The sequence below is a fragment of the Corvus moneduloides genome, chromosome 8 (assembly GCF_009650955.1).
Source record: "Corvus moneduloides isolate bCorMon1 chromosome 8, bCorMon1.pri, whole genome shotgun sequence".
In the NCBI taxonomy this organism is placed as follows: domain Eukaryota; kingdom Metazoa; phylum Chordata; class Aves; order Passeriformes; family Corvidae; genus Corvus; species Corvus moneduloides.
Genome location: NC_045483.1, coordinates 21,644,709 through 21,661,899, shown reverse-complemented (window position 1 = coordinate 21,661,899; position 17,191 = coordinate 21,644,709). Strand labels below are relative to the sequence as shown.

The 17,191-nt window shown below is 37.5% G+C and overlaps 1 protein-coding gene across 2 annotated transcripts in view; it reads right to left on the bottom strand.

The window, feature by feature from the left end:
* The window catches only part of ADK (adenosine kinase), a 272,381-nt gene that overhangs the window by 7,422 nt on the left and 247,768 nt on the right, over positions 1-17,191 (bottom strand). For both annotated transcript variants that reach the window (XM_032115798.1, XM_032115799.1), the window contains exon 10: positions 10,980-11,066. In XM_032115798.1, coding sequence (XP_031971689.1) covers positions 10,980-11,066 — 87 coding nt within the window. The remainder of the gene's footprint in view (positions 1-10,979; positions 11,067-17,191) is intronic.

Genomic DNA, 17,191 nt, shown 5'->3' with positions numbered 1-17,191 from the left:
TGATTTTAGGGGCTAAATTTCTGGCAATTCTAATTATCCTCTTGTGGCTTCACTTAGTGTTTCACAACCATGACAGATGACAATGAAAAACTGCAGTTAAATTCATCCTCCCTGACACCATGCTAAGCACTAGCTTCTCCCTCTCCAAGTAAAATCAATACCATGTTTGAGTAAACACGTTTACAGCTTTATTAGGATGTCTTGCTTGTTCTGTAACAGCGACTTGAAGCTGTGGTAGCAAATCGACTCAACTCAGTTAAACCTAGAGAGCTGAGTAAGAGGCTCATCGATAAGGTTGTTATATAAATAAACTGCAGGAGACCAGAAAGCTGGAACAAACAGCCTGGTAAATGTCAATATTTTTACTTCCAGAGAATGACAAAACCATGAGATCAGGAATAAAATGTTTCAGAAGTCTATATTTACTTTATTTATAAAATGGTCACGTGCTAAAAGCATTTCACTGCCTGTGTACAAGAAACTTCTTATTTTGTAATCACCAGTGTGAATACTAAACCAAGCATGTTTTAAGAAAAGCAGGGATATTGGTATTGCTATGCTTATCCCTCTTGTTTTCTTCTTATTTACAGACACATTTTGAATGCATTGAATTTCTGTAAGGATCACTCAGATGGGTGTACATCTTCCTCACTCTGAGGTTATACAGTCATTTATGGACACATGCAAAAAATACAACTTTGCATTTACTACACAACTATGAATAAGTGAAAGGAGTGTTTTCAGTTTAGCAGCCTTTTCCTGGAATGGAGAGGAGGTGTTGAATACACAAAGAAAAAAAAAAGAACACGGACTCTAATGCTTTAAACCATTACATGTGGGAAATGTTAATGAAAGATTTCTGCAGAAATGTAACAATAAAAAAAAAAAGAAATAAAACTTCATTACATCCCTGTTATTCCAGTAGGAATCAGTTACTCAAGGCTGAATAATTTCATTGCATTGCACATGATTGCCACTGTTTGGCTCTACTGGGCCAGCTCACTGCAGCTCAGAGAACAAGGTGTCATCATAGTTCCCAGGCACCTGTATAGGTGCTCAAGCCCACCAGAAACTCCCTCTAAGGAAAATCAGCAGTCTTGGTTCTTTGATGCTTTCATTCAAGTAGGAACAATGTATGCAGCTCTGTAATGCTTTACTCCTGAGAGCTGTGCCATGGATGAGAAAACAGACCCTGAGGTGAAGCCTACTTAAATTGATGTGAGTTTTCCTATCACTGCCCTGTGCCTTGACTGCATACTGTCCACCTTCAGAGAGGGAATGGCTCAAAGCTGGAGCTTTGTTATATTTTATTATAAATATAAAAAGTGTTTTATCCTCTGACACCCTTCCACATTAATCATCCTCAGTGGACTCTATTTATAATCTGTTGCAAATAACTTCTATTAAATTCCCCTGCGCATCTTATTGTCCAAGAAAAGAACCATTTCAGTCTATAATATGCTCCAAGAAAGATGTGATAGAGGAAAATGATAGCAAAGTTATAACTTCTCATGGTTTGGTCCTATTTTTCATTTTTAAGTCCACATGATGAGCTTTGGGAAATTTCCTTTAGGATCAGAATCTAGTTGCCTTAGGCTTGTCTCCAGCAGCCTCCAGGGGAAACATTTGATTAAAAAAACCCCCTCCAAGCTTACAAGGAGTATTCAAGGCACTCCATGTGCCAAACCAGAAACAGGTATTTTCATTGGAAGTATCTTCTCTATTTGAAAAAAAACCAACTTTCCAGAATGATATTTCTCTTTGTTTTTCCTAAAAGCATTTCCTAGAAGTGTACTTCAAAATCTAAAATTCTTCTTAGTAATTTTTGAGACAACAGACTGAAATAAGCTTTCTTTTATTAGCACCTGGGGAAAATTTCTGAGCCTCAAACCAGATCTGTCGTATTGACACTAAATGGTGCAGATTAGTACACTTACTGCTTGGAATAAGAGGAAAAGAACTGCGCCAATTTACTACAGATACAATGAAATTCTAAGGATAATAAAATGGAATAATATGTACTATCCCCTACTCAGTTTTTAACATATATTCAAGTGCAAAAAAGGTTACACAAACGTAACTTCATGGCCAAGATTCACATGCACAAAAGTTAGGAGATCTGAAGTTGCATTTGCAGAACAACCACCTCTCAGGAGAGTTTTATTTGCAGGTGTGCTTTCACACAGCCAAGCCAGCAGTATGCAAAGAGAATCAAAAAGCAACACCCAGTGCAGTGGGAATACAGGAGCTAAGCAGCCTATGAATTTCTTGACTTTTGTAGGCTGAAATAGCCTACTCTAGCATTATATTCATAATGCTCCTATTTTAATACAGTGACACTTAACATCTTTTGCCTCTTTAAATATCGGTTACAGTTCTGGATTGTTAGCAAAAATTTACTGATCACCAGTAACAGTAATGTCCCTTTCCATGGAGTCAGAGATCAGTGTCAAATCAACCTACAAGCACTGCTACTACCACTGCTTTTAACCAGGACCACGTTTTTTCTTTTAATTCCTTTTTACTGCAATCTTGCCATCTTCCCACTTCAAGTATGAGCCCATTGCAGTGTGGGGGAAGTGAATAAATTCTGGGAGACTTTACCATCCTCTTATATAATAGAGCAGCTGTAAGAGAGTGAGGACCCAGCCTGTGAACACCACAGCCTGAGAAGTGTCCTTATGGTCATTGTGTCCACATCCTTAGCACCCACTGAAGCATGTTAGATGTCAAATAGACAATATATTTCAGTGTACTTTTATATCTCATTGAGTGGTGTTTTATCTCCTGCAAATATAGCATCAGCTTAATCTGACACATCATTTCTTAGGGGACTATATCCTGTCCTGATTCCCAGGGGAATGTTCTTGATGATCCAATCTGACGAGTGCCTCTGTCTCTACTCAGAATACATTAAAATAACACAAAAATATTGCCAACAGTCTGCAAGCAAGGTAATAGTAACTCATTAAAGTAATTTCTAACCTTCCACATGAACATTTTCTTTATCATTACATGATTTTCTAACACATGACACATTAACATAAAATGAAATGTTATGAGGGTAGGGATAGTAGGCATGACAAAGTATTTTAAATGGTGATGATTTGCTTTGAGGCGTTAAGTCAATTTGTAATTGTCCCATAGCTATTACAGCAAAAATTGGAACTTTATAATTGGTTTTGAAAATCTGTTTTTAACATAGTAGGTCGTTTTTTAAAATGTACACAACCTATTTGATGTTTATTTTTCACAAAACCTGTCCAGAATGTCACTGAATTTATAGTGAGGTAAATTAGGCCTTTTAAAACTCAATTTTGCAAAATATTAATCCTCTTGCTGTGTACTGAGGCTCCCTAACACTGACGGTGTCACTGACAGGAAGCGAGACACAGAGGCTAAAGGAATCAGGTCCTGCTTCAGACTAATTAGAAACTTTGAGGGTTTTTTAATTCCATACACTGATCCTTTTAAGTGGATCTTTCGCTTCTACGTGTTATTTAAGAAATGACAGCAAGTATACTAATGTTTTGCCTTACTTTTATTCTACTACGTCTTTTTCTGGATTGCCTTTAAATGGAATAGGTGAAAATGTGAACTACTGTATTTACTTTACTATATTATGATAAAAATACATATGTAACGAAATTGGGAGGAACAGTTACAGACCAAGAGAAGGGTAGCAATTGAAACAAAACAATGAAAACAGAATAATCACAATTATACTTTGACAACACATGCAACCAGGTTTAAGTATAATGTCAGCACAGAAGAGGGTATTCTTTCCAAGGAAATAATTTTGAATGGATATTGGTGAAAAAAGAAGTAGGGAATTAAAAAGGAAACAGATATATTCCATGTTTTTTTCTGAGTGATATCTATTTTTATGGGTTTGTTTAAGTAGCTGCAATTCAAACTGTGGCAAATTTCGAAAATGAACCAATACTAATGTTGGAATTACTAGCAACTGGCTACACTATTGATCAGAATAATGATGTGCCTCTAGCTGAGACTGAGAAACTTCAACCAGGAACATATAATCTGGTCATTTTCTAGTTTGCAGAAGGTCAGTTACAGAGGTAATATGATCATCTAATAGCCCGCGTTTATGTGTGATGTTTATCTGAGAGAGTTCCGAATGCCATCAGAACACAGGGGTGGTAAGTCATGGGCACGTCGACAAGTTATCCCCTAGCAAGTAGAGATTGATGCCCTCTCTGCAGCTCAGCTATTATGCTCATGTATGCTGTTTATAAACCAGAGCAGTAAAGACGGGCAAAATGGGCTGCCAGTCAAAGTGCTGATGACACTAAGTAAGTATTCTTATTTCAAAGCTTCCTATCTCATCCGCCATGATCTCAGTAACAACAGGACTGCTCAGAGGCAATTAGCCACCCATGTCGTACAAATGAAAACTAAGAGAGTGCTGCTTTCTGTTATAACAGTTATCTTCAAAGAAAAGACAGAACAATTCAAAGTAGTATCCCCTCTCTCTTTGCTGGTGAAGATAAATTTTGTAGCAACAATCAGCCATTACAAGTTACATGCACATACATATTTAATTGATATCACCAAAAAAATATCCCTTGCTCCCAGATGGCAAGTAAAACTGCATCTCAGAGCTCTGGTGTTATCAGAAGGGAGTACTTCACAGCAGTGATATTTTATCCACTGTATTTCTCTCTGTCAAATGTGATTAAAAAATGATGACAACTTCCCAAGGTATCTTAAACAAGTATAAAAACCTTATAAAAATTAAAGACCGCTGTAAGTGGATGAAGTAGCTTCTGATATCACACTCCTGCTGTTCAGTAAAGAACTGTTCCTAGCTCCTTGAACGCCCATTTCAACAAATCTAGAATGTTCTAGGGGTGGTGAATTCTGGAGGAAGAGCACCCCTTACAGCACAGATTTATACAGAGAGAAAAATACAACAAATAAGAGAAATATTTGTTTTTAGTGTAAACAAATTCTTCCTCAATCTTCAAGAGCCCTAGAAATCCATTAAGCAACTTTCTTTTTAATATAGTCACAAGCTTACTCATAATTTAGTGTTCTGAAAAAACATTCAAATCTGCCTCTGCTGAAGGCATTATCAGATCTTTTTGCATGTTCAGCACTCCTGGAATAGTCATATAGGAACTATACATAAAAGCTTATTTCATTTCTCACATGTGCACATGCCTCTATCACCACAATTCTTTCACAATCAATACAGAAGGGACTTATTAGACTAAGTCATGATACAGTCCCTCTTTGCCCTAGAACAGATTTATTGCAAGAAGATGGAATTCCCATTCCATGAGCTTCATTTTTAATTCAGTCAGCTCCTACTCCGGAGCCACCAGCATTGCCCTCAGAAGATGACTGAGTCTGGATTTCTAGAGGAGCAGGAACTGGCACCTGGGAACTTAATACCTATAGGATTAAAACTCATAGGACCATAACACAATTTAGGTGGGAAGAGACCTCTGGAGGTCACCTGCACCTGGCTTAAGGCAGGGTCAACTCAGGTAATGTCAAATCCCATCAAGATGATTTTTTCATTTTAAAAATCACTGGGTTCCTTCCATAAACGATGGATTCTGCAGAGCAACAGCACAAGAATTATTATATTGGTTTCAATTATGTTTCCAATTCAATCAATATTATACTTGTTTAAATCCACCAGCTTCAGCCAAGATACGCCAAAGCTATCCTAGTGCATTCAGAAAACAGAACCAGACCTTTTTCCAAAGAGGTTTCTGAATCAATCTTTAAACAGTAGAGGAGTAATAATGACCAGTTATTCTGTGTACTATGTATTCTTTGTAAACCTGTATTTTTATCTCTTGTACTGTGATTTTATAAATATACATACATGTATATGTACATGTATAATATACTCAAAGAGTGTTTCACACTAAAGATAATATTTCAATACTTCAGTAATGTAGAAGAATATCAAATATCACTTAGTTCTGAAATCAAAGCTGGATGTCACTCTATAGAAAATCATTTGCATTTACCTCATGAACAGAGGCTAAAATTTGAACAATGTGAGAACCTTTAGGCAAACTCCTACAAGTCCAAGGTCTTCATCTAATTTGTAGAGACACTTATATAAAGACAGAAAAATAATGTTTGGAATTAACCTCTCTATTAAAGATCAAGAAATGGCTTTACTGAGACAGTTTGGCTCAGAGTCAAAAAGAGGGAAGTATCTTCACTAAGCCCTGTGGTCCCTAAAGAGGAGATAAGGAGGCCATGAGGCCCACTCACACAAGGACACATAAAAGAGGATGAGTCCTCTTTTGCTGCTCTCCCTGTGTCTGATAGCTGAGACAGGAGTTGGCCATCTTTTAAGGCTCACGCTGGGCTTCACAAGAAAGAGAAAGAGAGAGAACTGCTTATTCTGTAAGTATGTGCACGAAAAAATTGCGACTGTAGCTTTCAAACTCTAGCTAGCAGCTTTATGAGATTCCTCAGCACATGAAAGCTGCCAATGTCATTTTTAAATTGACAGGTGGTTTGAGCCATTGACCTCCCCTTTGATACTGACAGAGGCAAATTGCTATCAGCTCCTATCTGGCACTGTACAATGCTTAATGAAGAGTTCCTTCTACCTTGGGATTTCTTTTCCTTGAGAATGGTATAACATCTTTATAGCATGGTGATAAGTAATACACACTTGCTGCGATCATTCTGTCACTGCTTCATCATGCTACTTGAAAATGATTTGTGGCTCCATTTCATACTCTAGTACTTTTCATGTAGTATATGACTAAATCATAGCAGATTATTAAGTCAATATATTCATATTGATGGAACCTGAAGAAACATTGATTATATACCTTCTCCTAATTTGTTATGAACTCTTTACCCAGTTCCAGTGACTAGACAGATTCTAGGGGAGAGATTTTGCAGGGAACAATGGCAGCAACTATCAGAACAGATGCTTATTGTTTTCATTTGTTACAGTGGCAATGACAAAGGGGAGTTCAAACAGAAGGCAGACCTACTCTGGCTGAAGAGAGCAGGATAGCATAAAGGAAAGCATATGATGGTAAAACTGTCCATATTTCAATCTATTTATTGCCATTAAGTATGCTTTGATTATCATTATTGCAATGGTTCAAGCTGGGGCTGACTAGTAATAAATAAATGTTAATTTAATGAGCAACAGAATGCTCCCCAAACTCCACAAACTAAGGCTGTAATTCCATTAAGAGGACTCTTGTGACATAAGCCATGTCAGCAAAGCTCCAGTGATTTGTCACTGTCATAATAATCTGGAGGTGGAATTGCAACTTAAATTTATGGGTATTTCAGGGATTCATAACCAAAAATCTGTGGTACTTCTGAAAACCACAAGAGGTGCTGAGATGCTACAAAGTAAACCATTATTGCTTAAACTTGTAAAAGGTAGCAGTGTTGCTGGTAAGCAATAAAAGCTGAACTGTGTCAGTGTTGTTTAGAGAAGTGTTTTTAGCATAAAGATACCTGCAACGATTTTAAAACCCAGTTTCTAATTCGTGCACTGCACCAGCCTGAGTGGCAGATGACTTGATGCCTGCAGTAAGAGGCAAGAAATTCAGAGATATTCCTGGTGCCAACTTAATAAAACCACATTTCAACTGAAGAATGCAGTTTATTTCTTGCTGCTAGCTGTTGGGGTGAGCTAGTTCTCCTCGGAGGCCAGCAGCTTCATGTTTAGAAATGCTGAACGCATGAATCAACTCATAGTTACAAGCGCCCAGAAACTTTGTGTCTTTAAACTTTTTCTTGACTTTAAGGTCTCAAGAGCTTCAGTAGTTAGACCGGTTCTAGTAAAAAAAACCCCAACAGTTTTCTTTTTTTCAACTTGTACACGGAGAAACATATGAGGGGTGATTTGCCAAGTTGGCATAATTATTGAGAAGGAATTTCCTTACAATCTGTGAGTTATACCTCTGGAAGAGAGTGTCTCTGTGTAAGATCTTTCAAAATGTGATAGAGTCTAACACACCTGACCTCCTAAGTCAAATCAATCTTGTTTGATGGGGTTAGTTCTCATTATACCCCACATTTCCCTCTCAGCCAAGACACCTGCTCCAGCAAAACCACTGTTCAGTCCAGCGAATATACTGGTTCCAGAGAAGTATGGGAAACTTTGCCATGAGAGTCTTGTTCTCTGCTGTTCGAATAAAGGAACTAAGTTTTCAGGAGAGGATATTATAACACTGAGTGAATTTTTTAGCTAAGGGATTAATTTTGAAAGATTTTACTACAAGGACACTAAAATCAAAACATTACATGTACTGTTGCCTAGGTAGTAACAACTGATAAAAACCTCAATCAAAGAAAGAAGCAGAAAAGCACTGAAGAGAATATAGCCTTCCTGTAGTAAAAATTCTGTCAGGACAGTAACACTGCAGCTGGCACAGTGCTAGACCCAATGCTAGAGATCCATATGTTGAGCAGTATTACCTACGCTACGGCACAGGGCTTGCTGCTAGGGAGACAATAAAGAACTTCTCCTGTTATAAATACACTTTGAAAACATATGAAAAGTGTGATACAGATAAAATACAGACATTTCCCCCAAATGAAACACAGACCAAATCAAAGCCTATCCAGTCCAGTATTCTGTTTCCTACATATGGGAAGGAAAATTAAATGACTCCTTGAAGAAGGAGACCACAGTACACATAAGACTAGAATCGCCTGTGTATCTAGACTGCTATGAGTCCCAATTCTCCCATCTGGACTAACTCAGGAAAATCTATTCTCTGAGGAGAATAAATGATCAATTTATTATTTATGGAGTGACAGAAGAGAACTGAGATATCCCAGAAGCTAATGAAGAACTATAGATATTCTAAAGCTCATGTTGCTTTGAGTCACAGGAGAGAGAAGCATGGTGCAACAAGAGGCTGAGCTCACACACCGACGCTCAGGTAAGCGTCTAACTGCAAGGACAGCCCAGGCAGATTTGCCATGGCTGAGCTGACTTCCATTACAGAGGGAAAACCAGCTGTGGTCCTTTCCCTGACAGTGAGGGAGAACTGTACAATGCACTGGACTGCATTGCACTTGTGCCCCAGTGAAAAAGCATCTGACGCCTCAGTGCTATTTGTGGGGCAACTGAGGATAATATACATCCATAAACAGTGATACAGGACTTGTGTTAAGATTATCCCAAATATACAGGAGCTTGCTGTATCTTAACACTTAGAATGATACAGGAGAGTTAATCTTTTAGAATATGTCCCTTCATCCCTCCCTTCCACAGCTGAGCATTGTCCACATCACCTTTCCCCTTTGAGAAAAGGAATCTCACTGATCCATGACCAGCCTGACAGGATGTGCCTCAATTCCTTACACTGCTGGTGGAAGACAGTAGTTTGGAATAGAGACTGATGTGGTTTATATCAGCCTTTCCATTCAGGATATTCTAAATAAAGTCAATGTTTTAGCCCTTCTACAGAAAACCAGCAGCTATGGCAGTACCAGGGAAAAGGATGTAATCTAAAGAGGGAAGCTTTTGAGAGATCTACTTTTTAATTTGATCTATTGTGTTATAAAACTGTTCTTAAAGCCCTGATTATTTAGTTGCAATAGCCTTCCTGGAGCTAACCTAGGAAAGAACAAAATTAGGATTATTAAAAAAAAGTCCTGATTTCAAGAGGCCTAAAATTGAAGAACTGAAAATAAATACAACCTGAGATAAACATGGCAGACACATGAAAACAAAAAAAGCAAGACCTTTTCTCTCTTTTTTTTCCCTCACAAGAACAGCAGCTTATTGGCACAGCTGATACACACAGCAAATGTATACAAGGACAAGCACTTGAAGATGATCTTATTTATGTTATAGTCACTGTTATCTACTGGTTCAAATTTAGTCTTGTTTGTGATTTAGGAACAATAGAGAGTGACAAGCATGCCCTCAAAGGTGTATGAATAATATGACCTAATGTGTTTCCCTCTATTTCTGTCCTTTTTGATTCCTTAAAGCACTGAAGTAATGAGTAAAAACATTCCTATTCTCAGACAGATTTAAGTATATACTGAACATTTACCATTGGTTTAAATGCTGTATTAAGAAAGGATGGAATTACTCACATGCTTAAGATTAAGCTTATGTTGAATATTTTCTTGAAGTGGGACACAATTTTGAAGCTTTAATTTGGTAACACACTGCTTGTTATCCCCTTCATAGTTACAAGACTGAGTCCTGCAATTCTATTTAAAAAGTCTCTTTTGTAATATTTCCAGTAAATTAGTGACTAATGGAGCTCCTTACAGCTACTACATACTGGATATCAGAGCCTTCAGGATGCAATAGTGCATCACAGAACTACATGGATGAAGGTTACAATGAATGACAGAAATCTTGGATTAGACTGAGTTTTGGCTTATATTGAATAATTTTTTAAAACAGGCATAGACATAACATCCTCTTTTTTCCTTAGAGCTTGCGCCAAAAAAAATAGTAAGTTTGCAAATGGATATTAAGCAATGCCAGATATTTTCGGGGTTTGTTTTAACAATTTAACCCTTTGCATTCTTTTCTGATGTCCAAATAATTGTATTGGAAGCAGATGTTCTACCAAAATTTACATGATCAGAGACATTATGCTCACTTATTAACATACTGTTTAATATTCACTACAACCTGTTTTAAAGAACAACAATGTGTTAACATTTAAGCCAGGAGGGATTTCTGTACACTATATAGTACTTGATGCAGCTTGTTTATGCAACAGTCTGACAGATACAATTAATCTCATGAAAACGACCAGAGTACAGCATAATGGCATATTATTTTTGAAGTAATAGAACACACTTTCCCTTTGGAAATCAGAACTTAATTAAATCATACAACTTCAGGATGAGGAGAAAAGCTGTAAAAGAATGAAGCTTGTTCTGAAGGACAGTTGAATAAAAAACCAGTAGATTTTATATAGAGAGAATAGGAGGATAATCTCCAAACAACAGAAAGAAGTAAGAAATACCTCCAACAAATGCATCTCCAGCTCCATTGGTATCCACAATTTCACTCTGATCACTCACCAATACAGGGAAAGTAGTCACTTCATTTTCTGTAGAGAAAGGGAAGAATAGAACATGAGTTACTTGGGAATCTGACTTTGAAACGCACAACAAACACTGAAAATCAAAACAATTCAAAACTATGACCTTTAGCATGATAATTTGGGTAAAAATAGGTTTGGTTTATAATTCTGTCTGTATTTACTGCACAGGGATATGGGAACACGTTCAAACAAGCCGTAAGTTGTGGGCATTTTCATTATTTACTTCCAGCCTCATTTATTTTCTCTACCTCCTAATACTAAGGACAAGAGAAAAAGAGTAAGGAAAAGAGTAAAAGAAAAAAAGTACATTAGAAAGAACAACGTAAAACACCTGGGGCATATGGACGAGACAGAAAAATCCATCCTGCCAAAACCAGTTCTTTCCACTAGTTGCAGGAAGGTGACATAGCCTCCAGAATGGCCAGTAGAAGCCTCCAAAAGATCAACAGAAACTGCTGTGTTGTTAAAACCAAAATACATATGAATTAACTAAAATAAAGCTGTGAAATAAAAAGAAAAAACAAGTGTAAATCAAAGTGCTTTCAAATTATACCTTAAAAAAATTCCATATATGTAAGAAGCCTTGCAACTTGCCATCTGACTAGATTTGGTTTCAAGAGTTCAATGATTGCACCCTCTTCCTTAGTATTTATTTTAAAACCCCCAACTATTTCCTTCAGCTCCCTGCCCTCTACTGGCACTCATTAAATGTATTGCAATAGGTGGATACTCAGCATCTTCACCTCCAATTCACTGCTACACCATAGTTCAGCATAATTACACCACTTAGGTATGATAACTTTAGAGTTCTAGGGTTATAAATTTAATATATGCCACTAATTAATCAGCTATGGCTTTCCAGGTGGTAATGTCATAATGACGTGATAAAAATATAATTACCACCTTGTCACAATACCTTGTTAAAGTGTAAATTACCCCTGTAACAGAGCCAATGGAAGTTCTGCCTCTGGTAGTCAGTATGCATTAAACTGTCTCAGAGCAAACAGATTGTCCTTTGGCAGACAGCAGGAATTACAAAAAGGGGAGGGGGAAGAAAAGCCTGTCAACCAGTGAAAAGAAAAACCATCAGAGCTGTTTTCTTTTAATTTTTGGTAAAAATAGAAATAAAATGGAAAACAGAGCTTCCAGTAGCTGAAATCTGGAGATGAGTAGTTTCTTCACTGTCCAGCAACAGAGCAGATCATAAAAATCACTCTTACATTGACATACACAGTAGCAAACAAGGAAACCTAGTTTGGGAGGCATATAAAGAATTCACAGCCTCAAATCAGGCAAGTCTGTGTATGCTGCAGAGGTACCAGAAGGATCCTGGTTTCTGTGAAATGCAGTGTATCAGCTCTACTGCTCTTCACCATCTGCTACTAAGTGAACCAGGCAGATATAATGATGCTGCCTCCAGAGGGAACTGTTGGCTGGCCCACCAGGAGGGGAGGGGAGCATTAGCAACAACCATCCATGAGAGGCAAAGGAAAAAGGGTAATGAAAAACATAAGATGAATATTCCAATTAAAGAACAGGTTTCAGTCAGTTCTCAGTGCATCCTACTCTCTACCCCGTTAAGAAAGCTATTTGGAAACGTGCTTCAATGCTGTGTTGTGCTCTTAAGATAGTCTTCAAGAGCAATGTTTTTTAGTAATTTTAACAGGATTCATTTGAATTGGAAATCAAGAAAGAGAGGTCTTACATTAAACTCTGCCAGACAAGCAGAGTGTATTCATCCATTTCACAAGAAGGTATACTGATTTGCTCTAGATAATACTAAAACAATGAACAATGTGATAAGTCTGTTGAAGACATACTGTAATAAACTAACCTGCTCCTTCCCAAGTGTGCATGGGCGCACACAGATGTTCTACGTTAAATGCACCGCAGACAATTGCACACGCATACAAATGTCTGTGTTTGGGCACAGAGGGTGAATAATGCACGTTGTATTTCCAAAGCTGTAAGTGGGGTGTGGCATCAAATAAGATTCTATTCAAACAAACTAGCACAAATCAAAGTTCTCACCATCACCTTTCTCCTTTTTTTTTCCTCCTCTGTCTTGATTCCCTCCCTCAGCTCCCTCTAGTATATGCAGGTAAGTATTGCACTAGGAGCTCTTATTCTATTCTTTCTGTAGTAAATATAATTGAAAGTAACTGAATTAATCTAAAACCCCAAATACATCAGGAAAGTTTTCTGGTGAACAATTTTTTTGCTTTCTTTTTTTTCTGGTCACGGTTTTCCATGTCTACCTGGGTAACACATTTTCTTTCTGTAACCTTCTGTATATTTTCAAGGGGAGCAATAATCTCATATTTTGAAGCACTGAAGTTTACGAAGGAGTCAGCATGGCTTTGGAGCACATACTAAACTACAAAACATTACCATCTACACACATCCAATAGGCAAATTATCTTTCTTTAACCTTTGGAGAACTTCTAGCATAGTAGAGTCAACTAAACTATAGCTGACAATAATATATACTGCAAGATCAACAAAAGAATACCAAGGTTTGGGGCTTTTTTCCCTTTCCTTCACAATAAATGAAGTAAGTTAGAATTAAAACTGCCATTAAGTTACATTGCTATGTCTGTGTAATAGCACCAGAAGAGCTAATTTCTCTTACTGATCTGTGTTTTGTAGCAACTAAACACAGCAGGATGAATTATTACGAAGCAGAAATCTCCATTCTGAGTATCCTTGTTTTTGTGACTTTTGTGTTGCTTTAACTTCATTTTTGATCCATTATGCTATAAAACTCCTAAATACATCATAGCAAACATTGAGACACCTTGGCTAAGTGCACTGGTCGTCAGTGGCCTTGCTTTTCAAAGTCAGTTCTGATTTAATTAATCATTCTGAGAGCTTATGAAATAAAGAATAATTACATAAGTGTTTTGAAGTCCAAGGGCCACTCCTCTGGGCATAAAATCCAGTGTTCCATTTTTACGTAACGAGTATCTCCTATGATACAACATATTCCACTTGGATATCATTTCCTGGAAGCCCAGAATTGTGAGTGCAAATTGTAACAAGGTGACTATAATTAGGAAAATTGTAGAAAATAAGCATTAATGGAATCTAAAATTTTGAGGCTTTGATTCATCTTTCAGTGACTATGTTTTTCAGGAACTCAACTCTTTCAGAATGACACAGAAATAATCAAACCCAGACATTATTGTGGTGATTTCATACGCTGAAGACAAGGTAAATTCACAGGTAAGTCAGAAGGAATCAGCTCATTGGCAAATTTAGTTATTGGTAATCTCTCACATTGCATATATAAAGACAATGAAATGCCTATTTATTTTCCTAGGCAAAAATATACGTTAGCACATCAAGCTTTACATATTATTGTAGGTAAAACAGTCTGGAGAGATAATAACTGGAGAGCAATAATAATTGAAAAAACCCAGTGCTCCTTCCAGTCTAATACTCTTTAGCTCCCAAATGAATACAAGCCTATTTCACAATGTTAGCAGAAACAATCCAACTCTGATGATAGGTGCAAATACTACAGATCTGTCTCTAAACCAAATCAGAATCACAGACTACATGTCTACTCTTAGTACAGTAATAAACACCAGCAAGCAATCATTACATCCAATTAGGCTGAGTACTTTCCTTAACTGGGTCATTTACCAGTCTCTCTTGCTCTTAAAAGTAGATTAAATGTGTAAACTTACATTTAATTACCTGTAACAGAACTCTTATGGGCAACATGCTGGAGTGTCCTTAATTTTGTTTTAAAATAAAATGAAAGGAAGAAGGTAGATCTAAAATATATACAAAAAAGGTCTAGCTATTTCCTCAAATAATCTTTTGATCCATGGGCTGGTAGTGGTAGTACAGATGCTTACAAGATGGAGTCCCATTTATGTTTCTTTTGTGAGCTTTAACTTATAAAATAAAGGAACAACTGTGAAACAGAATTCTGTCCCATCTCCTCCCCACCTCCACTCTCTCTAACTTTCTTTAGATCAGGGGCCAAAAAAAAAAAAGAGATAAAAAGAAAAGAAAAAAAATGAGACAGGAAGAACTTAACAGAACATAGAAACCTGAACTCAAAACCTATAAATGTCTCTGGGCAGCTGTAAGGTAAGAAGTAATGAGAAAAATATTTGAAACCAGCCCATGTTGCTTAGGATGATTCTTAGCTCTCACCTGTCTCCAAAAGGTAAACCCCAGAAGGTTACAGGCTCTAAGTCTCTGTATCTTCTTCAGCACATCAATAAATCTTTGCCCTCAGTGTAACAACACTTTCTCCTGTTTTGTTCTAGAGTAAAGTAATGCTGTTGCTGTCCTTCACACAACGATACCATACTCGGTAACGTATATCAAAGACATACCACAGCTCCCCCACCCTGTCAACACAGCACTGTCCAAAGCTGCAAGGCAACGTGGGGCAGGGCACTGAACCCCAGCTAGGAATCCTTCAAACTTGCAGTGATGATGAACTTCAAACCCGGCAGAGCTGATGCAACCTGTCACTTCTAAGCAAACAAATGAGATCCTGCATTTTCAGGCTGGGACTTTCAGATTGCACCTCTGGACAGACACTCTGACCCTCCTGGCACCTTCTGGGTGCGTGTTAAGCTGGCCTTGTTTTGCATGCCAACAACTCCTCCCTCCACCATCAAGGTCTGTGCACTATGGGCCTGGTGCTGTAGCTATGTAGGGCTTGTAGAGAAAGAAGGAATCTATTTGTGCCATTCAATGGAGTTACAGCATAACAAGCAAGATTCAAGTCAGCCACATGCTTTGGGATCTTTCTATCAAGTATTTTAATAGTACACAACAAATGATGCTGTATTCTAATGAATTCAACATGTACCCAAGAAATCGTTGTAACTGGTAATGTAGAAGTTGTTCATCCCTTATTGCTATAGTAAACAAGTGATCCTAAACAAGTTATAGAGCAGTTGTCATTTGTAATGCTTTTGTATCTCTATGGTATGATACAAGTAATACAAATATTAATTGATTTTCATAATAAAAACCCCAATTAATGGTTTGATTAGGATGCAAAGTGCTGTCCCTCAGAGACAGCTAGTTCATTTTCAGTAGAAACAGAGAAAGAATATCATGCCATGACTTTGAATCTCCTGTGGCTCTAGTCATCGTTCCATAGATACCCGTAGGGGAAATGACAGTGTGCAGACCCCATTTCCCCTCTATCCTAGGAGGTAAATGAGACTTGTCTTCCCTTTATAGCTCTTCTCAGACATATACATTGTACCATTATCTGGTCAAAAGCATTTCTATTCAGAAGTCATATTAGAAGCCTCTCACTGAAGTGTGATTCATAGGATTAGAGTTGATAGGAGAAAGAAGGTTCATCCGAATCAACTTGTACACTCACACACATCAACTATTAGCAATGATACAAAATTAAACACTATTTTTGCACACAGCATGTATCCTCTGAACCTACACCTAATTCTCTCTGTAATCCTGATAATTCAACACCACTCCTTTGAAATAACTCTTGATTTATACCACCACAAGATTGGACTCAGAACTCTGTATATAGTTATAACAATTGTAAGAAATAGAACAGAATCGACTAATGGCTCAAGAACATCTTCTATAGGCCAAATGTGCTTTGTTTACTTTATTGAAGGTGTGGGGCACACTTAAAAGCCATTATTTTCTATATCATCATGGCCAATGCCAAGAGTTGAATCTCTACTTTATTTCTCATATTAAATAGTTTTTAGCACAAGTAAACAGAACACTCTGCTTAAAAGATGGAGAAGCAAGAGGTCAACAAAAAATACTAGTTCTGATTCAGTTTGTTGCTAATATAACATTTTTTTAATATATGTATGTGCATATATATATGGAAAAACTGCCCTAAAGAACAAGCCGCTGAATTTTTCTGGCATGTGTCACAATGTTTAAGGTTTAGAATGGCAATGAACTCTGTTGAAAAAGCCTTACAAGCACACAAGAGTATTGCCATTTGCCCGCCAGGCACTGATTTCAGAGGCAGCTGAAACTGCGCCCACTGAACTGCCAGGAAATGCACTGCTCTAGCTCGGCATGGCTGCTGCAGACATAAGGTAGTGTTCAGAGCTCAAGCCTCTCCTGGGACTTCTGTCCGGGCTCAGACAGGGGTTGAG